General features: G+C 44.4%; 1 protein-coding gene across 3 annotated transcripts in view; it reads left to right on the top strand.

Moving 5' to 3' along the window:
* Positions 1-6,886: 6,886 nt before the first annotated feature.
* Positions 6,887-22,802, top strand: part of RALY (RALY heterogeneous nuclear ribonucleoprotein) — a 155,706-nt gene continuing 139,790 nt past the window's right edge. For all 3 annotated transcript variants that reach the window (XR_010921035.1, XM_067554476.1, XM_067554475.1), the window contains exon 1: positions 6,887-6,964. Coding sequence is in view for 2 of the 3 variants with exons in the window: in XM_067554476.1 (XP_067410577.1) it covers positions 6,962-6,964 (3 nt within the window). In the remaining variant the exon portion in view is untranslated. The remainder of the gene's footprint in view (positions 6,965-22,802) is intronic.

The raw sequence follows: 22,802 nt of genomic DNA, 5'->3' as shown, positions 1-22,802 counted from the left end.
GTAACTTTTGTCATTCTTGAGTGATTTGATCATAAAAATCTAGGGACCTGAATGCAGCAGATCTTTGAATTGGAGAGCCCTTAATGTACACAGGACTGCTGAGTTTCTGAACTCTGCTGTAAGGGTGGCAGCCCTCCTGCTGCAGAGCCTTGTGTCTCTTTCATTTCTTACTCCCCAAAGATAATTCAGAGCTAGCGAAATAAGAGTTTATTCTAGAAAGGGTTTTGACAATGCCATTATTCTGGCGATCCAGGAAGGGTAATGAAAGTGCCCATTATTTGGAGTGCCCAAAAAGTATCATGAAAATGCCCATTATTCTGGTGATCCAAGAAGGGTGGTGAAAACACCTATAACTTTGGGGATTCAGAAAGGTTGACAAAAATGCCAATTATTCTGGCAATCCAGAAAAGGTCACAAAATACCTGTTGTTCTGGCAGTCCAGAAATGGTTGTGAAAACGTCCATTAGCCTGATGTAGGTGGGGGCACATGGATTGGAGTAGTTCTTGTACGGCCAGTGTTTAAGTTTCTCAGGTGAGAGTGTATGCCCTCTGAGAAACCAACAGTGTCTGTGAGCTCAATCATGGTGTCTAACACAAATTAATGCAGACTCTAATCACTCGCTAAAGTCAGTTATCAGCCAGGGCTGTTCCTGTCCTTTCAGGATTAGTACAGCACTCCACAGCATGTAAGCTATGGCCTGCCGGTGACCTTCTTAGCATCCATGTGGTCAGGGGGAAAAAGGAGGGTAACATGTTTCCTTATTTGGAAAAGACATAAAGGGGAAAAAATGTGCAGGTATCAACATTCTGAATGTTATAACTGAGTCTGCTTGCAGTTGGCATTGAGATATTTCGTTTAATGATTATTGTAAGACTTATGGCTGAGGTTGTGTGATTTCAACATAAGAGTTAATAGAGTTGCGTGATAGAGTCAAGAAAAGCTTAACTGTACAGACGAATTATCCTTCTGGGCCTATGAGATCTTTGTCAAGAAAAGGAATGTGCAGTAGGATAACAGATGTATTTGGAGTGACTACAAAGCTGTAATTCACTCCTAGGGCTCCATTGATGTCATAAACCACGAGAACACAACTTCAGCACTTTAGGAATGGAAGCACTGAGCAAAGCCTTGAGAATGAATTTAGCCTAATATTGACTCCTGGGCTATAAGCTGCTATTTATAACATGCACTTTGCAACTTTAACAAGAGATGGGCAACTACTTCGTACCTTGGCTTGTTGGCTGTTTGCGAGTATTATCCACATACCCAATGCACCTGCAGCTAGGCTGGGCACTGGGTTCTGCCATGTTCTCTGTTTCACTCTGTGATTATAATCAGCAGTTACGATATCACAATGTTGATGCTGGATTTCTGTACGGTTTTGCATGTGTCTGATGGAGAAGGTGGTGAGTGTGTTTGGATCTGTGTCCCATTTAATTTTTATCAACCCACATTGCCTGATACTGTGACATCGCTTCCTGAAGTCAGGCTAACTAGGGGGAAGTTGTGCTTCCCACATGCAGCTAAGGGAAAATTGTCAAGTTGTTAAACCAGGAGGCTAGGATCCCGATGTGCTTTTACTGGCTCTGCCACTGTTTCAATGTGTGATCTTGAGCAAATCACTCGATCTCTCTGTGCCCTTCTGTCTGTAAACTGGGAGTATTAATAATACAGTAATTTTACATTTAAATCATGTCCAGGTTCTTGTGGTGCTGTGCAATGCTTTAGAAAACACAGTGGAAAAATAAACAAAAACCAACAAATATCAAAATCACGTTCAGAAAATTCAAAAGAAATAAAACAAATGATGTTGTTTTGTTAAAGACAAAGGGGCACAAAGAGGCCTGCCAAGTCCAATGTTATATTCTGCCATGTCTACAACACATAGTAATAATAATACATTTCTATTATAGTCGCTCCCAAACATTCCAGTTAAAATGGGGTTGTCTTTGTACTGAGTGCTGTACAAACACAGATGAGATAGTCCCGGGGTAGGAGAACTTATAGCTGCTGCTGCTGGAAGAGGAGAGATGGTCTGGTGGTTAGGGCCCTAACCTGTAATGCTGCCAACCTGGGGTTCAGATCCCTGCTCTGTCAGAAGTTTCCTGTTTGGCCTTGGGCAAGTCGCTCTTTGCCACAGTTCTGAACCTACATAGGGAAACTCATGATGCTTCCATTCCTATGGTGACTAAATAGCAAGTGTAAAATATGGGGTCAGGTGGTGAGGGGTAATAAGCACCTATATAAAACAAAGCCCAGAATATCAGGACCATCCCTATCAAATTGGGACATCTGGTCACCCTATCCATACCTAAGGTGACTGGGAGGACAAATAGATTGTAATGCTCCTGTGTTGTGGTAATGGTGACCATAAGAGTGCCTTTGATATTGGCTGAATAATTTCTCTTGCTGGGATCAGGGTGGAGAGATTTCATATCTAACTAGATCATGATTAGTGTTTAGAAATAGCTGTAGCGCTAAAAAATTTCAGACTAATCTTTCATTGCTCTGCCTTCTCCCAAAATGTATATTATCCAAGTCCAGATTCTCCATATGCTTTCAAAAGACTTAATTCTAAGCATATATAATTCTCTCTGCTAAGAGGGTAGGGGAATCCGAACATGGAAAATAAAACTTGGGAGAGAAGGCAGGGTAGCAGACAAAAAGACAGAAACATTTGAATTTTAGGGCTGTTTCTTTTATATGAAATGTACAACATAGAGCTGGATATTCCGAAGCGCTTGTGCTGGCCTAATTCTTCCCCCACTGAAGTCATTGGCTCCTGTTGACTACAGCGGGGGCAGAATTAGTCTAGTGTTGAGTGTTTTTGGACCTCCCACCCTTTACCGAGGTCAGTGTCTGTCACATTTCCTGAAGCCTGAAGTTCCCCAGAACAACTTCTTGTCTGTGAATTGTTCTCATTGTTCCCTAAGGTTAGAGGTCAAAGTCATGTGCAGAAAAAACAAAGGGGTTGGGTTTTGTTTTTGGGGTCTGAGACTTTCTAGTGTCCCAAGGTAAGATGCCTTTGCCAGAGCCCACCAGTAGAGCTGGTGAAAACAGAACAACATATTTTTGTACATCCTTTCACTATGTGGGGAGCTAAGGAAGTGACAATCCAGTTAGTGGCAGAACTAACAACTCATTTGTCTTACTGTCCCTTACCCTTCTCTGACTGACACCATGAGGGAGGAGAACAGGAACAATACAAAAATATGGCACCACCAGTTAGGGCTAGATTGTGGCTTGTACTTGTGACTCATCCACACAAGGGAGTAAGCACCCCCCATGTGCCCTTATGCAGTCCCCCCATTTTCGGGTCTGGACGGCAGGGTTCTTTGCCTGCACATCCACTCTCCAGAGCAGGTGGGTGGGGTACAGTAGGGGACAGGTGGAGTGTGGGGTCCCGTGCTGTTCAGTGATCACTCAGGCTCAGATGAATGGGAGTTAGGAGCAAGGCTGCCGGTGGGGGCAGTTTACCTTAGGCTCCCCGTTTGAGAGGACCCCAAGCTGGAGCAGTGCTGTGACCCAGCGCACCAGGTGCTGATGTTTGAAGTGGGGGGCCGAGCCCAGCCCAGTGGGACAGGAACTAAGCTACCACTGCAGGGTGAGCGCACGGTGGCCTCCTCGCTCTCCAAATCCCCTCTCCCCCAGGGCCTCCCTTCCCTGGTAATATGTTTTGGAAGGGCAGGGGTGGGGGGAGCTTAGTTTCAGATTTTGCCCCGGGCTCCCAAAACTTCTGAGTGGCCCTGGTTAGGAGCCTAAATACGTCTGAGGATCTGAGCCTCACTGCTTAAGGTGCTTCCAAGATCCGCTTTCTTCTCTGTTCATTTCCAACCAACTGGGTGTAACAAGAAGCGCTCCTGTAGCACCCCACCTAGACTCTGCCTGGGAGGCTGAGCCCCTAAAGGCACAGTCCCCAGTACCACCACACCACTCGCACCCCAATTTGCCAGCTAGAACAGCTGAGCAGGGCAGGGTGCATTGTGATTTAATATTGGTACAGTCCAGCAATACATTACAATCCCCGCTGAGAGTGGGGAGGAAGAAGGAAGGAACCTGTATCTCAAGGAGCATGTCTGAGGCCCAGTGGGTCCTGGGGCAGCACCGCTTCCACAGCACTCCTTGCTCAGGTAGGCTTACCTCCTGGACAGTATTTGACCGGCCTGACCAATTTTTTTATGGATTTGCCAGCTGCCAAAAAAACAATTTAATCTTCTGGGTTTCTTTACATGGGCTTAAAGATTTGCATGATTATCACAAGACATGGGGATGTCTGATGTTAAAAGTTTTTGTGTCCAGCTAAAGATGCTGCCGTGTTCCTGCTTCTGCAATTTAAGTGATAACAGACCAAAACTGCTGAAAATGCAGCAGTCACCCACCAAAACCACAAGCGCCCCGCGCCCGTGTGTGAGAGAAGGTTTAAGACACACGAGAGTGAGGAGAAGTGCGAGGCATATTAAATAATGGATGATCAGGGCAGTGATGTGAGTGATCCTACTACACCTCTGGGAAAAAAAAAAAGCTCACATCAGAAACTGCACATCCAATGACAACTGGCTAAATGAAATAGACTACAAAGACTGGCTGGCAAAATGTGCTGATAAAACAAACGCCCATTTGTTATCAGTGATATTATCAATCTTATCTATATGTGTTATTTCTCTAGATACTATAAGTGGCTGTTGAATGGGGGATTGCAGGGTTGCCTTATGGTTGAGCATTGGGGTTGCAGCAGGCTTGCCTTTTGAGGCGGAAGTGGTTTGCCAGGTTTTTTGCATTTCAAAGATGATAACTCTATGCTCAAGGCTGTGCTAAAAGTCAGGATTTGGGCCCCCTTTTCTTTTATTTATTCAGATTCACTATCTGAAATGCTTGAGGCTCCGGATCTTGAACTGTTAAAGTCGATGTGAGCTTTGCCATTGACTTCAAAGAGTGTAGCATCAAGCTGTACATGCCCTCCAGCAGCATGACGTTCTCTCAGTCCCAGTGAAATTCCATTACAGCATAGTTTTAAAGTGGGAAGGCATGTGCTTGAAATCATTTGTGCAGGTGAACTATATGTTAATTTTTAGTTAGAGGTTGTTGACATGTATAAGACAGCACAGAAATCTATGGGATCTGCTGTGATCATGTTACCAGTACCATTAAGGGGAAATGTTTTGGCTCTAGCAACAGAATTTGGATCCCGATTTTGAAGACCCAGTGTCTGGGAGCATTCAGATCTTGGTTCATTGTAAGGTCAGAAGGGGCCATATGCAAAATTCAGCTCTAGATTTCAGCCTCTGGGAGTTGGGATTTTAGTTTGGGACTTCTCTGCTGTTGTGATAGTTGTTGAAAGCAGGGAAATGGATGGATATCAAGAGAAAAATGAATTCCAGGGCCTGTAGCCCACCACAGCAAAGGAGAAATCACTTGCTCACTTACTGCATCACGGTGAGTACTTTAAATAGCAGGTGGTGTCCGAGCTCGGATACCTGCCAAGAACGGGTCAAAGGAGGAGCCACATGAAGGTGCTATGTTGCTGAATTAACTGATATTTATGAAGAGCTTTTGGATTCTCCGACAGAAGGGGCAATCGCCCTGCACAATATTAGTATTGTTTATTGGAACTGTTTCATCCATTTCTACTAATAGCAACCTTGATAGTATTTCTCTCTTTACTTTACTTTGGATTGTTCCTGTATCAGTCAACACACTAGTTAAAAGAACTGGGCTGAATTCAGAGGTGATTTATAAGGCTATGAAAGGCACGGTTCTTACAGAGTCAAATTGAATCTTATGGCAGTCTCCATTACAATGTTGGTCATTTACATCCACTTATTAGCATGCTAGTTACACTGCCTTAAACTTCAGAATTTGGCCTATTAATGCCTTATTAACACATGAACTGTGCCAAATTCTGCCCTGGTTTACTTTGGCTGACTTCAAATGAGGTGCAAGCAAGGACTGATACAGCTTCAGTTGCTGCTGTGTTTGCACAGCGCAGTGTGGTTGGTTTGGCAGGGCCAAGAGAACACACACACACACTGTTTGATTTTAAAGCCCTCTTCTGGGGAAACAAAATGGGACTATTTCATTTTCTTTCTGAATATTAGTGTCTGAACTTAGCAGGATCCAACTCTAAAGAAACCCCCCGACCCTCAACCAATATCTCATATCACTTTCATCAGCCTCCCAGTGAGCTGGCCTACGGAAGCTTAAATACAAGGAAAACTGCAGTCAATCTACATGCTCTAGCCTGTAAGGCTGAGTCATGAAATGTGCTGCTCATGCCCACCTGGCCCTGGGTGGTGACTTGGTCCTATTTCAAATGGCCTTTTCAAGGCCAGTATTGAGTGGGCTGGGTTTGTATTTCCCCTGCGTTTTTCTTTTCTTTCAAGTTAAAGCAGAAAATAACCTCCTGGCTCTTTTCAAACACTGAAATAAAATGCAAAAAAACACCCGGGGAGACTTTGGTGAGTTCACTCATGTTTTGTGTAGTGGCTGGGGTCTGTCTATACATTTATCAGTGGCTCAAGATTCAATCTTAATTCAGATGCTTATTTCATCAGAATTTTAAGGATTCCCAGTCTAATTTCCCACAACACCTGAGACAACCTCATCAGTCAGACTAGAAAGAGTGGTGCCCCCTATTTGTCACATGCAGTGGAGATGCCTTGCTAATGGAGAATAGGAATTTCTGTTGGAGAATGCCTCAATTCAGGACACTATGGGATCCAGTTACCTACAAGCTGAGCTCTTTGTGTAGTTAATGATTCTAATAAATTCTCAGTGAATAACCAGTTTCTCACATACACACTGTACTTTGCACTCTAGAGGCCAGGGGAAACTGGCATAGAAAATCAACTCCTTCCCCAGCCTTTTAGAAAACAATCCCTTGGATCAGTCAAGAGGACTCAGCAGGGCACTTAGCTGACTCTTCATCATGGACTGTGGAAAGCAGAAAGTTTTGTCCTTCAAATGGTGAGAGCCCTTTAATCTGTACCTAAAAAAATAAAGGCAAGAACACAGCTAGAATTCTTCCAGGTGGGCTCAATCCAAGGACTGCCTACAGCTGTTTGAGCTGAAAAGAATTAGCTAACAAGAGCTACATTGTTCTTAAACTATAGAGTGGATGCTGCTCTCTGTCTGGTAATTCACTTGGAATAGATTTCACCTGAAATAGATTTGTGTTTGTCCGGTGAAAAAGAGGCTCATGGCTGGAGAATGAGAAAACCAAGGTGAACAATAGAGTGGTTTACAAACACTGTGCCATGAGCATTATCAGTACCAACTTACTTTAGATCAGACAAGTTTAGAACCAGAATAAAAGACTTTGTCACTGGCAATGAAATGCTCATTAATTTGCTTGGCTGGACCCAAAGCAAACCATAGAAGGGGTTTTTTAAAGAGAAGATTATTAGGTACAGTTTGGCTCATGTAAGGAAAGGAGGAGCTATATGCAAAATTCAGATCTAGATTTCAGTCAGCTCCACATCTCATCTCCAAGATATGCTCCACCTATGCATAGACTAGCTTGCTTGGCTTTGAAATTGAATCTAAACAGGACTGATATGGGATCAAGCTTTTAACTCAGAGACAAACTCTGATGTGTTAAATATTTCCTTCTTCATGATGGGCCCTGTGCAAAGGCAGATGGCCTGGGTCATTCCAGTGGAGGCCCAGATTTGCCAGCATTGACTTTAACTATAAAGAAATGTCTGTTGAGGTAGCCCTTGCATTCCTAGGGCTACCAAGTTTGCATGGCTGTGCTCATTGTGAATTAGTGGAAGAGGGACAGGGAGAGAGACCAATTAAATGGTTATAACAGCTTCAGTGGACAGAGATTCAAAGATCCCTGAAGGGGTGGTTATCTACTCAGCCCTGGTTAAAACTACCCTGGGCAATTCAATGCCCAATCAACCAGTTACAAAAGGGTGGTTGGAGCAAAATTGCACCCTGAATCATTTCAGCAGATATCCCATTATCTTACCTGGTTATGTTTTTAAACAAAGCAGAATAATATCTCCAGGTTCTCATCCTCTCTACTAAGGCACTGAGGAAACAAACATTTTAAATGCCTGGAAACAGAACTAATGACAATAGGGTGATCAGATAGCAAGTGTGAAAAATCGGGATGGGGGTAATAGGCACCCATATAAGAAAAAGCCTCAAATATTAGGACTTTCCCTATAAAACTGGGACATCTGGTCACCCTAAATGACAATGCAATGCTGGAAGCTCTAGCTGGGAACAGCCTTTAGACTCTCACCCTTACAACTGCTTATTTAGTCTGGAAAGGGAAAGTTAGAGAATGCTGTCATTTCTTTGTATGTGAGAATAACAGAGCACTCCGTGCAGTTAATGGAAAGTAAGCTTAGGACAGAAAAGGAAGTCTTTTTCACATAGTATGCTGTCAGTCTGGATTACACCACTTGCTCTTTGAAAACTAAAGTCCTGATTCAATCTAAGTGTTGCCTACCTTTAAGTATGTGGGCCCAGATCCCCAAAGTTATTTAGGCACCTAACTCCTATTTGTTTCAGTTGGAGTTAGGCACCTAAATGGGCCACAGTGCCAATGATAACACCCGAGTTTAGTTATGCATGTGTTTAAGTACCTTGCTGAAAATGTTCTATAAGCAGACTTATAAATGGGCTAGTCAATTTTACCATAACCAATAAAAATCATTGGTTGTTGTTGGAGCTGAGTGATTCATTGATAATGAATAATGTATTTGGTGAATTAGGTCTTGTTCTTTACACCTCTGCCAATTGTGATCTCATCAAAATGACTCATTGTAACAGGGTGGCCAGCTGTGCAGGGCTGAGAGAGTTCAGGTGAGAGAGCAGGGAAATGGGTTCTTGTGGTAGGACTTAAAGCAAAGGCATTGAAGTGAAGGATGTGTCCTCCGGTCACGACTGACAAACTATGTCTGCTCTGCAATTAGACACCTGCGGCTGGCCCGGCCCGGGACTGCTGACTAGGGCTTGCGGGGCTTGGGCTAAGGGGTTGTTTAATTGCAGTGTAAATTTCTGGGCTCAGGCTGTGAAGTCTGGGCTCTAGGACCGTGCGAGGTGGGAGGATCACAGAGCTTGGGCTGTAAGCCCCTGTCAGCTGGTACAGGCCAGCCACAGGTTTTTAATCACAGTGTAGATATACCCCAAGAGGCCAAAGGGAAAGTCTCTGAGAGTTGAGGCCCAGGATGAGCAGAGGAACAGCTTATGTTTTGCTTAAATTTTATGTTGGAAGAATAAACTGTGTCCAGAAAGATTATTAATTTGTATTACTGTAGTGCCTAGGAGCCCTCATCATGGACCTGGACCCCATTGTGCTAGGTGCTGTACAAACACAGAACAAATAGACTGGTCTCTGCCCCAAGAAACTTGCATTCTAAGGCCTGGGAACACTAGAATTAGGTTGGCATAACTGACGCTCGGGGGTATGAAAAATCCACACCCTTGAGCGGCGTTGTTAAGCCAATCTAAGTACCCATGTAGACAGCAGTAGGTCAACAGAAGATTATGATGGATTAACTACACCAAGAGGAAAACCCCTCCTGTCGGCGTAGGTAGTGTCTACACTGAAGTGTTACAGCGATGCAGCTGTGCTGCTGAAGCATTTTAAGTATACACAAACCCTAAGTTTAAGACAACAGATGGATACAGACAGGCAGGGAAGTACAAGGGAAGAGACTTGGGCATGATACTAAGTCCTTCCGGTGAAGGTGGAGATACAGATTAAAGATCTGGCACTGTGGTTAGGGTTAAAGCATGTCTGTCTTTATTTCCTGTCTGTGCAGGCTCTTGCTCCTTGCTCTATATCCCCTAGTGGCTTCTCTAAACATTCACCACTACCACCACAGTTGGGAGAATCAACCTGAGTGAGAGGAAACTGAGACAGCAGCTAGCCTGAAGACAGACTGAGCAAGGCAGCACTGTAACACTCACTAATTACAATTCTCTGATAAAACTTTTTTTTTTTTCACTTTTGTTTATTTTCCTACTTGCTGCTGGAAATCAGCTGTGTTTCTCAGTTGAGAAGTGGTCATGCAAGTCACCTTATTGTTCTGCACCCTGATAAGACAAACATAACTCTGATATTCGAGTTTCAGGTGCAAATGTCTGTGGCAAGTGAGTTTAAAATTTGTTTCCCAGGAGTGGTGAAGTGGGCAAGCTTCAAGATTCTCTTTCTGGGAGCATTCATGACAGTATCTATCAATCACATGCATGTTCATGGAAAGGGAACACAGCAGCAGACAATTTGTATAGAAGTAAAACAAATAATCAAACTTTTTTTCCCTCCAGTATTCTCCCAGTTTAGTATTTGGCCATGGCAAGGTCCTGATAAACAAATCTCATCCTCCAAGTCATAGCTGACAAACACTGGGGTTAAAAGGATTTCCCTCTTTCCCACTACAGTAGTGCACCTATGGTTTCACTCCCCTCTGAAGCATCAAGTACTGATCATTGTGGATGCCATGATAATGGACATTACTGCCTAATGGTCTGATCTGAGACAGCCAGTCCTATGTTTTGTGACTGATGAAGGCCAAATACAAGATCGGGAACCCTATGCAAAGCATTTACTGCCTCTCCTATCAGCTTTGAGGAAACATTCACAGCCCTCACCACAGAAGGTTGTATGTTACAGAGAAAAAGGTAGGTTTGCTGATTAGGGTATTAGCTGGAGACTTGGGTTTGAGTCCTTCCTCTGCCCTGGACTTTCTCTATGACCTTGGGCACGTCACTTAGGCCCTGATCCACAAAGATCCAATGGAAGTTAGAAGCCTAAGAACTTTTGTGGATCTGGGCCTAATCTCCCTGTACCTCAATTCTCCCTCTGTAAAATGGCACTTCCCTGTCTTACAGAGTGCTGTGAAGCTAACCCTCTTAAACAACAAGGTGCTCAGACACTATGGTAATGGGGGCTGTATACGTACCTGAAAGAGACCATCTCCCAGTTGGAGAGGGATCTCCGTGATTGTATCTCTGAATAGATACACCAGCTTCGGGTAATAAGGGGTAAGGCCTTCAGAAAGCAAAGGGAAATAGCCTTGGAGGCCACTTTACTGGTCATGAGCTACACATTAAAAAATACAACCCCCTGAAATGAATTCTGTATCTCTAGCTCCCACTGTATACATCGTTCATCTGACTCATTCTGCAAGACGGCACTGCAGTGTCAATGATGGGATGTGACGGGCATAACCCTATTGGATTCATCGAACATGACGTCTGAGCCTGGAAAATTAAACAGAGCAATATGGTTTGGTAGTGAGCAGAGAGGGACAGACAAGCAGATGGACAGACTCTTTCGCCAGTGAAAAACCAGGTTTGACGTTGGCTTCCTGCCAGGATGGAATTTGGGATTTGAACGAATTAGCTGAGAAGTTGCTCATTTTGCCATCTCTGTTCTGCAGCATCCCATAATTGTACATGATTGTTTCATCAGGCACTGACCTTTCCGATGCTGTGATGTGACAGCACGGAAATGGCACTAGCATATGAAATCTTATGCTATCTGGAAATTTCAGCTTGCAATTCCTTTGCACGATGTGCCTCAATGTTGTCAGTCTGTTAGCGTTCACACAGCCCTGGGCTTTCAGGAGGCAGTGAGGGTTGGGATTGTTTATTCTTCCCAAACCACGTCATTTTGTTTTCATTACAAGAGTGAAAGGTATGTTAGTAACCAAGGTCAGAGATCCAGTGAGGCTGAATTCAGGATGTTGTGCCTAATCTTCAGGGACAGATCTAGGGCTTCGATTTGGCCTTGGGAGGCAAACTTGATAAGGAAGAAAATACAGATTCTTTGTCACGGACAAGTAGCTGTTCTAACCTGCTGCAGGGGCGGGGGGAGAGAGAGAAAAAGGGCCTTCACTGATGTCAGCCTTGATCACCCATTTGTTTCTTCTTCCTACATCCCCAGGCTTTTTCCCATGCTACCCCCTGTGCATAGGGGAAACTCCTCATCAAAACTGATAAAGCTGCCACCTTATCCTCTTGTAAATCCCTAATTAAAACCTACCTCTGCCAGGATGCCTATGAATCACTCTTGTCTGGCATTGGTCGAGCAAGCATCAAGCTGTGATTTCAGCTTTGCTGCTAACCTCTGTTGGTTCTATTGTTAATTTGTCCTCCCAACCTACCCCTCCCCCCCATCCCATTTTGTCTGATCTAAATTAGCTGTTGCCACTCTAGGAAAAGATCTTGGAGTCTCTGTAGCTAATTCTCTGAAAATGTCCGGTCCGTGCGCAGCAGCAGGCAAAAAGCCTAACATGTTAGGAACTATTAGGAAAGGGATAGAAAATAAGACAGGAAAAAAATCACGATTTCACTCTATAAATCCATGCTGCACCCACACCTTGAATACAAAGGAACAGGAAAAGGTTCAGAGAAGGGCTACAAATATAATCAAAGGTATGGAATGGCTTCCACAGAAGGAGAGATTAAAAAAGATTAGGGTTGTTCAATTTAGAAAAGAGACGACCACGGGAGATATGATAGAGCTCTATAAAATCATGAAGTATGGGAAAAGTGAAGAGAGAAGTGCTATTTACCCTTTCCCACACTACATAACCCTGGGGCCACCTGTTGAAATTAATAAACAGCAGGTTTAATGCAAACAAGAGGAAGTACTTTTTCACACAACACACAATTAATCCATGGAACTCATTGCCATGGGATGCTGCGATGGCCAAAAGTATAACGGGGTTCAAAAAAGAACTGGATAAGTTCACAGAGTATAGGTCCATCAGTAGCTATTAGCCAAGATGATCAGGGATGCAATCGCATGCTCAAGGCAACCCTAAACCTTTGACTACAAGAAGCTGGGAGTGGAAGACAAAGGAAGATCACTCTGTAATTGCCGTGTTCTGTACACTCCCCCTGAGGCTCTGGTACAAGTCACTATCAGAGACAGGATACTGGGCAAGATGGACCATGCTTTGACTCAGTCTGGCAGTTCTTATGTGTTGTCCTCCTGTGTTACACGCAGGCTGTAAACAGGGACTCACTTTTTTGTTCTACGCTTATACAGCACCTAGCACAATGGGCCCTGATTTCTGTTTGGGGTTCCTAAGCATTACTATCATAATAATGAATAATAATAGAGAGAACCTGCTTGGAGCAATAACTGGTATTTTCAATGGGGTCTAGATCCCCACGATGTGCATATTTCTCATGAATGTTGCTGGATACTATGTATCCATGTCAAAGGGAGAGCACAGATCAATCCGTTCACAGATTTGGTTCCCTAACATTCCCTTGCCCTGAAAGGTGAATTACATTGCATAACAGTGAGTTCCTGGAGGTGAGTGGGTGCAGCCTACATATTCCCTTCCTTGCAGGACTAGGGCGCTCTAACTCCAGGCCAGTGTTACTTGGGGAAGGAATAGATTCAACACTCTGATCTTTACCAGCTAGCCACCAGTCCAAGGATGTTTCAGGCTGCTACTAGCTTGGCCATAAATGTCATTTTACAATAATTTCTGCAGACATAGATGCGAATGAGGGTTTGATTTTCCTGTTGATTGTCTTCTCAGAGGCACTGCCATTCAGCTAGTCTCGCGGCCTGGCAGACATGGACCATGGTCTCCAGGGTCCCCTCCATATTGAGAAAGGTCAGACGATCAGTGAGAAGCCCCCTTGGTCCCTGCACTCCAGTATCCTGACCAATACTTAATGCTTCAGAGGGAGGCAAAGAACCATGCCCTAACTCGCCTAGGATTAGATTCATCCCTGCTCTGGCACAGGGACAAAGGAGAGGTGGCTTTGGGCCACTGTGTAGCGTAGGTCAGCCCTAACTTGCAGTGCTGTGGTTAATACCCTATGGGCCATTGCAGGGGTGCAGAACCACTGGGACATAAGCTCAACCCAGTGACATCTCCTCCCACTTGTGCCTGCTCTGGAGGAGGCTGTGTAGGCAGAGCAGGGCTGGCACAGCCTTAGAACCTAGATGGTGTAAAGAGGCCTCATGGTACAGTTGAACCAAGACCTTTGTCTTCAGTGCAATGCTACATATGGCCGGGAGAGGGCGACAATGAGCTTCACACTGGGGACTTTCATTTTCTCATGCATAGCCACACAGTGATCATGGCTCCAAATTTATATTGACCCACGCAGAAGCAGGAAATACCAGAGATCTCACACGAAATCACTTGAAAAAACATGTCATATTCAAAGACGCTAAAGTTAGCTGGTGGTCACTATAGGTCAACAGTGGAAATACAGTTCCAATTACCAATTCCCTGCAATTTTGCAGCTCTCTGAAGTTGGATTATAATAGATGTGGCAAAGTCTAAAGTAAAGGTCTTCTTAATGTCATATTATTGAACAATGAGTATTTGTAGTAGGAGAGGCTAGTAATTAAAGGAATGAGACTGTTCTAAATTGCCAAAGTTTAAAGTGTTGTTATGGTCAGAGAAGTAGCTTCAAATAGAAGAACTTCTCACTGAACAGATCTGCTGCCTGTGTGACTTTAGAGTTGCATCTGCTTACTGTATGAATAGAAGCAAATGTCTGTGGCCCTTAGTAATCTGTAAAACAATCTGGGCGAGCAAGAGGAGTCATGCACCGTCAACTACATTGTCAGCTAATTCTCAGGGCTAGTCTACACTGGATGCATTACAGGGTCGCAGCTGGACTGATGCCACTGTGCTGCTGTGGCACATCTGGTGAAGACGCTCTATGCTGATGGGAGAGAGCTCTCCCACCAGCATAATAAAACCACCTTGGCAAGGGGCAGTTGTTATGTCAGTAGGAGAACCTCTCCCGCCGACATAGCGCTGTCTACACCAGTGCTTAGACTGGTATAACTTACGCTGCTCGAGGGGTGGTTTATTCACCCCCCTAAGCGACATAAATTATGCCAACATAACCTGTAGTGAAGACAAGCCCTCAACTGCAGAATCCTTATTTCTGAGGATTAGGTAAGAGGCAGAAAAATCACACCAGGATTTTCAGTTGCAAATTTAGTTAGTGGGTATTAAGAAAATTGGGAAGGGTGCTCTTGCAGGGAAGTCACTGAAGAGCAGATCTCTGTTCAGATTCCTGCATCTGCCTCTGAATCCCATGACCATGAACAAGTCATGAAGAACCCACCTCAGCAAAGTGCTTAAAGTGAAGCATGTGTTTTACTGAACTGGGCTTTTAGTCTCTCGGTGCCTCAGTTCCCCATCTGCAAATAGGGGGTGGTAATCCATCTGTTGCCTTGTCTGTGTAGACTGTGAGGTCATGAAGGCAGGGATTGCTTCCTACCACGTGTAACACAAAATAAACGGTCACTGATACAGTCATTTATAACCCAGTTTAAACTGATGTCAGACAAGTTTGTTAGGAAAGAAAGAGGCTGGGGCGCCCATTTAGCTTTCTCTGCTTCGTGTTGAATTAACATTTACTCTGTGCCAAGGTACGTTCTCCTACAAGTGCTCAGGCAGAGCCTGATTCATGGCCCGTTGAAGTTGATGGGAGTCTTTTAGCTGACTTGTATGGACGTTAGATCAGACCCACAATGCCTCTGAGAACGTGTCCCTGGCTGCTCTTTGCTGCCATGGTTATGTATCTCTATACAGAGACTACTCTCTATTTAAAGAAATTCCGCTTAATTTAATTTGGCCAGTCTGGGGACAGTCCAATTGCTCAATCACCTGTTCTAGCTTGGCTTTGAATTCCTTTAGTATTTCATCTTTTCTCCTCAGGGGTATGTATCTTTTTTCCTAGCATCCGTTTACCATCTTCCTTTGCGAACACTGAGACAGAGGATTAATTTAAGAGGGATGCTATCAAGGTGGATGGGCTCCCAATTTGTCCAGTCTTATGTTTTTTAGTGTGCTGTATGTGATTGCAAAGTCCTTGCAATTCTTTGTACAGGGAGTATGTCCTTCCAGCAAATGATTCACTGCTCTTTTTCTAAAAATTGCATCCTTAGCGCTCATAACCAACTCTGCAATAACAAAGTAGCAGATGAAGTATAGTGATCATAACCAACTCTGCAATAAGACAGCATCAGACACGCCTCAGTGTCCATGTGCACCTCTAGAATAATAAACCAGCATATGTGGTGCTGCCCTCCTGAGCCCCTCCCTGATAACACAACATTCCTCCTGAGCAACCCTACACAAACAAACCAGTGGCCCAGAGCCAGTAAAGAAGAGGTGCTTTAGCAAGGAAGCAGAGGATGCATTCACGCTTCCAGGGAGTTAGCATAAATAAAGATGAATTTTGTTTTGTTTTTTTTTAATTCTAAACATTATTTCGAGAGTGTGCTTTCCCCTTTGACCAGCTGGTTATGTCCGTGCTGTGGCTGATGGCAGCAAAGATGGGATGAGACGCTAATGTTAAAACAAAACACTTGGGTATTGAGAATATTTTTGTTCTGCTCTTTGCAAAGCTAACGAGCATGTTATTATCCTCTCTGTCACAGGATTAGATGGTCCCTTAGGGAAACTGTGTTTAGCCTCCACCTGTGACTAATTAGCTGCCTCCCCAGGGGTGGGTCTGAAGCCATGGATCAGGTGTAGCCTGCAGATCACCTAGGGCCAGATTCACAATGGTGAATCTAACTTCCTATTTAGGTGCCTGCGTCAAACATTCAGGCGTCATTGACATCCATAGCTCACTGCTCAGCTGCCGCTCATCCTGCAGGTGCCTAGGTTTCTGCTGGCAGGCCTACAGTCCCGATGCTGCCTCCCAGCTCATGAGCGGCTCAGTGCCACAACTCGTGCCTAAATTAGGCATGCTCCTGACTCTCTCACCTGCAGGGCCCAATCCAGTAGGTGTGCTCAGAGCCCCAGTTTGCGCAGGCGGTGTCGCAACTTCCAGGCTCCTGGCCTGATAGCCCACCATGGGTGTGCGGGGGCTGCCGGCCACTCAGGGAACCTTGTCAATTTCATTTAGGGGAAAATTGAAGCGCGATGTCTTTTCCATTGTTTTTAATGAAAATTTCAGGCTGATGTAGAACTAGGTTTTACATGTCAGAATTCCAGGTTTTGACCGACCCAAGCTTCTACCTCCCCTGTCAATCAATTCCCCCGCCCCCTCTGACATACCTCGTGGCCCCGTCAATGGCCTCTTGCTTCTCATATGCTTGAAAATACATCTGTATTATTATCAAAGCCATGTGTGCATCCTTGCACCTGTTACTGTGCTCACCCCTTCTTCATTCACTGTGCTCGCTAATCTTTCCTCCAGGCCATGGTGTTTTATGCCTCGGATATGCCTCTCTTCCCTTTAATTAATTTTTTTTTTTGCACTATATTGCTCATCCGCATTGCCCTGCTTTATTTAATTTATTGCTCATGGGTCATCATAACCCCTGGGCAGGCCTCTAATTTATCACTCACCGCTTCCCATTTCCCCTCTGTGTCCTTTTCCTTTATTGATTTTTTTTTCCCATTTGATTTCACCCAGCACTTCCAGTTTTATCTCCCCTAAATTGCTCTGCTGAATTTATTTCTTCTCATTTGGGGTTTTGCTTTAGTATTAATTATTGGTCCAACTGGACTAAGATTGCTCTTTGTTGCTCTTCTGGGAGTTCAAGGCCTAAATGCCTTTAAAAGTCTGGCCTAAGTCAGGAGTGGCTTCCATCTAAGTTCCTATATTAGGGAAGGAAATGGTCCTTTTCTGGTAGCATCTTCCCAAATCCTGTAGCAGGATTTGTGTCCCTCACTAAGGGAGCAGGGCTTCTCTGCTGTCACCCTAAAAGTAGGAGCTAGTACCTCACACAAAGAGCAGATGATTTGTGCTAGCTAGTGGAACTTGGCAGCTCCATCATGGATATGAGAGAGGTTGAGAGTTTCTTTGTGGTGAAGGACTGGAGCGGTTTGACATTTTGGGACTAACGGATGGCAGAACCTATGCTGGTGAGGGCCCCAGAGAGAACTGTATTTGTTCTCCTGTTGGTTCTTCACCCCTCCTCAATGTTACACTGTAAGTGAGCAAGACCCGCTGAATCTGCCTCGTGGAGGCTGGAGCTTCCTTGGCTGCTAAAAGCTACTTTCCAGGAGGTGTGGCAGCTCCTTGGTCTGCATTTAAACATGTTGATATTTATGGGGGGCAGTTAAGTTTCTCTCTTCTCTTGCTGTGACAGCTGCTCCCTACCACTGTGGGAGATGGGTACCCATCAACAATTGGAACAGGATGTTCCATCTTCCCTCATCTGGCCTCTCATCCCTGGCCACTACCATCTGGGATCTCAATACTTTTCACGTGCGTACTCAAAGCTACCCACACCCAGCCTGCTGCCCGCTTGCATACTGCTATGTGTCTCCCCTGCACCTCTCCTTTCTTCTGCTCTCTGCCCCCCTCAGATGAGGTTGGGAGAAGTACAGAGTTTCACAGGAGTCCCCATTTGATTTGGTCTGCCAGGGGTCCAGGATGTGCTGGAACTGGCTGGGCTGGAGGACCTGCCATACTTGGGGAGAAAGCTTAGGGGACTCTGTGTGTGATGTGTCTGCTCTTCAAAGTCACTAATAAAAGCAAATCCCAGCAAGGGATTAACTCTAGACTAGCTCATTGCACCATTTATTCCTCCCTCTAAGCACATGCTATGTCTAGGGAGTTAAAATCTCTCTTCATGGAGCTCTTTAGATTTCCCTGATCTCCTCCTTATGTTGCTCCTTCTGATCAGGTGCCCCGTATTTCCTCTACCATCCTCGAATCACTTGTGATCACATTCTGACAGAAGGGCATGTAATGTTTTCTGGCATCCCACCTTCCCTGTTTGTACGTTATGGGTCAAATGATAGTTAAGAGCCATGATGGGGGAGGCAATTCTAAAGGCCGAAAGGTGGAAAGGGCGGTGTCATACTATTACACAAGACATCAGGCGGGAGCATGAGTTTCCCTCCAGCATGGCCATCCTGGCACTAGCTGGCACTCAGGAGGAACCTGGCTGCGCACACAAGTACTGCACACTTTTGTGCGTATAGGCATGAACATCTGGATTGAAGTTTATTCTTGATTCGACTTTGCTTCACTCAGATAGAAGGGCCTGAAACAGATCGGTGAAGAAAACTTGTTCTTCAGTCCCTTATTACATTTTTACATGAATTTGCTCCTGGTTAAAGATGACAGCTTTGGAGAGTGCAAGATTCTCCATGCTGCTCAGCTGTTCTCTCTCAAGGATAGTCTCCAGGGATCACTAAGTCCTTGGTTTCTCTGCTAAGGATGCCAACGGGGGAAGGGCGGAGGGGCAATTAATGCCAACTCAAATGGCAATGTTCTGTGAGACAGACTCCTCCCCACTAATGGGACCACATAGGCCACCATGTCACTATCAAGTGATGACAGCGTTCAGCTACTGCTCGGTTTACCATCAGGAAGTGGTGGAGGTGGAAGTTACAGCTCCCTCTCGGCAGTTTCAGTAGAAGAAGGCAAATGTTGTGGAGACATATGCCATTTTCTGGATCCTTCCATGCTCCATTATCCCATCTCATAATTAGTTTAGATACTCAAGTGATGGGGTGTCATACAAACTCCAATGCTAATAATAATCTGCCCCTGTGCATTCAGGGGCAAATCCTCAGATGGTGTAAATTGAGTTCAGTGCCGCTATGACAGTTTATGTCAGATGGGAATCTGCCCTTTCCCCTCCCCCATCTTGATTCATGGAGTTATTTCCTTACATGCCAAGTGTTGGTTGTGAATCAGAAGAAGGAGGCAAGTTCTCTGTTATGTTTGGAAGAGGAGCCTATTTCCACAGGTACTTCAATAAGCCTCATTTTAATGGAAGCACAGCCCTAAACCTATGCCCTGGATACAGCTGCTTACATTTCATTCATGTTGGGAGATGTTTTTTCTGTGCTCCCAGTACACAAAGGAAAGCATCAAACAAAACAAAGGCAAAGTCAGCAAAGCTGGCAATCAAAGGAACAATTTTACCTGGGTTGTGCCAGATTTCATAGTCAGAGGAGACTTGAAGTCAGATTTTTGAGGCATGTAAAGCGTGTTGGATTTAGTTTAAAATGATGCACCTCTCTGTTTATACCTTTTAAAAAATAGTAAAAGGAAAATCCTGTGGTATTTGTAAAGAATTCACTTTTAAGTAAAATTACAAGTGGAAGAACAGAGATTTGTGCCTTTCTGTCATAGCCAAACTAAAGGCTTTTCTTTATTCTTTGCCTAGTTTGTTTTGAGACAGTAACACATAGAGTAGAGATTATACGAGGTTTTGGATAATTTATCATTTATTGTGAATTGCAGTTCTAAAGTCCTTTTGTGATATGCCCCAGCCCTCTTTGCATAGTGATTGCTATAATACATCTTCCTTTCCCTGCAAATGGCTCTTTGCATCTCATTTCTATATAGGCTCTGTGGGGGAAAAAGGGGACTCTAAAAAAACAACAATACCAACATTTGCAGGAGGGAGAAAGCAGAATTTGATCTTTTCCTTAGCACGTTGCAAACCAAATGGACTATTAAGGCATTCTGAGAGCCGCATCTGTCTGGATGTACTGTAATTTAGAAAGCACGAAAGTGCCCCTTTCTGGCATGAAAAAGCCATAGTATTGAAAAAGCCACCTCATACTAATTTGTATTTTAGGAACAGAGTTGATCATGTTGCAGGGACTTTCCACTTAGAATAAATAACACCCAGGCTGTTCAATGGCTTTTCGTCTCCCTTACCCACAAACAGAGGATGTGTGATGGGATACATATCCCTTAGATTCAAGAAACCTTAGGCCATAGCTGCCAACACCAGTTGCAGCATGACTGGGGTGCAGAGCCTTGCTGTCCTGTGCGTGTCAGTGTTTGGCTTTTTATTCTGGTTGCTAGCTGATTGGGAGCAGGGGGTCGTTTCTATTTAGCTACACTTATGCACAAGGGATGTCTAAAGTTTATCATTTCAGGTCTTTCATGTGTTTGTAATGAACTTGAAGTAGGGAGCTAAAGGCAGAGGAGCAGTGGCGTCAGAGGCAATCTCTTTAGGCACTCCCCAAACCCATGCAAATGGAAACTGGTTTCAAACTTAGTTTAGCTTGGGCTGAGTTTAAGGTGCACAGCTGTAGCAAGCGCACCTATTTGTCACATTATCCCAAATATATTCCCTGCCACAGGATACCGTGTATTTCCCCATCTGTAAAACAGGGGCTCCAGGGGGCACACCCATCTCTGATAAAGTGTTCTGAGATCAGTGGATAAAAGTGTGATGTATGTAAATGATGAATGGTGACCACCTCACCTGTACACCACCCAGCAGTCTGTCTCTGCTAGGACTACTGACTTTCCAAACTCCGGAGCAGCTTCAAACAGCTGCTATTGGGGGGAAAAAAAGCCAAACCCAATAATAACTTGCCAGAAAACTATTTCCTTCTTTCCCCACAAATGTGGAGCCATCCAATGCAGTCTTCTTTAATGTTAAAGCTGAGAAATCAAATACTTGAAACATCAGTAGATTGTCAAAGTAAGGAGTCTCCTGATGCATAGAGGGGGCTGGGATAATGTCTAGAGTGGGGAGGCTGAGAGTCATTGAACCAAACTGTAAACCCTGCATATGATAGAAACCACTTCAAGCCAGCACCCCTAGTTCCAGCACCTATGCTGATGCCCTACCTCCACCACGTTGCACATCGTGCGTATCCTACATATGCAATAATACAGGAATGGGAATTCAGGTTTACACATAACATGGAAACCTTTAAGAAAAAAATACTATCGACCAGCAACCTGCCCAAGTTAACGCAACGTTAGCTTTGGTTTCGTTCCTGGCTTTAGGACTTTGACATGAGAGAGTGTTAATAAGCATCCTTCCTTTGCACATGCCCTTAGTACATGGAAGTGATTTGACTGAGCACAAGCCCATCTGATCTGATTTCACTAAGGCAGTGAGGGCCTCATCCAAAGCCCATTAAAGACAATGAAAAACGTCCCTTGACTTTAATGGGATTTGCACCTGGCACTAATTATGCAAAAGACAGAAGATCATGCACGGAAAGGAGCCCCTTAAAACATTTGGCCCATAATTGTTTTGTTGGTTTTTTTAATTATAAACCCTAAAAAACAACACGGATTAGATGCCTCACAAATGAGGGCATTCTGCAGCCTTGCTGGGAAGCTGCATGGCTGACATTTAAAGATTACTTCTGTGCCATGACTGCTACAGATTCTGAACATATGAGACACCTACTAAGCCTTGTGAATATGCATGATGTCCGTGGGGAGCATTTAATCGCAGGAGGGGCCCACCACCCAGTAGGGTTTGACACTAAGGTTTTAATTTCTTTATTCTGATAAGTGCTTCTTTAAATTAATGCAAAAGCAGCAGGTCAGAAACACAACTGGCTGATAGACAGAGGCACTTGGATAATCAGCAGCATAAGCCGCAGCAAATGGAGCCTCACATCCGAGGCAAATTCACATGGCATTTTTGTCTTGAAAGGGAAGTCATTGAAAGAAAGCCCTGAGTCTTGGCAGGTGGATCTGAAGAGGTCAGAGCAGAACTGGGCAAAATATTTTTGACCAATAGTTTATTCACCAAAAAATGCACTTTTGGCCGACACAAAACTATTCTCAAATTTGACACAGATTCGCCAAATGGTTTGGACCAAAAAAAAATAAATGTTTTTTGATGGAGGAGGGACTTAGATGCTAGTCACAAAACATCTGGAGGAGAAGGAGGTGGCAGCAGCAGCAGTTCTCTTGTGACCTTTAGCCCAGCGATTAGTGTATCCACTCAGGTTGCGGGAAACCTGGGTTCAGTTACTCCCTCTGGCTGACGTGACACGGGGATCTGAACAGGGTACTTTTGGGGTGAGTGCTTTAACCACTGGGCAGTGGGACATTTTGGGGTGGATGTCTCTCCTGTTGAAGCTATTCTGCTCCTTAT

The sequence above is a fragment of the Emydura macquarii genome, unplaced genomic scaffold, assembly GCF_026122565.2.
Source record: "Emydura macquarii macquarii isolate MOO-44397 ecotype Brisbane River unplaced genomic scaffold, CSIRO-AGI_Emac_v2 contig_1483, whole genome shotgun sequence".
NCBI classification, from domain to species: domain Eukaryota; kingdom Metazoa; phylum Chordata; order Testudines; family Chelidae; genus Emydura; species Emydura macquarii.
This window is presented reverse-complemented; position numbering and strand designations above follow the sequence as displayed.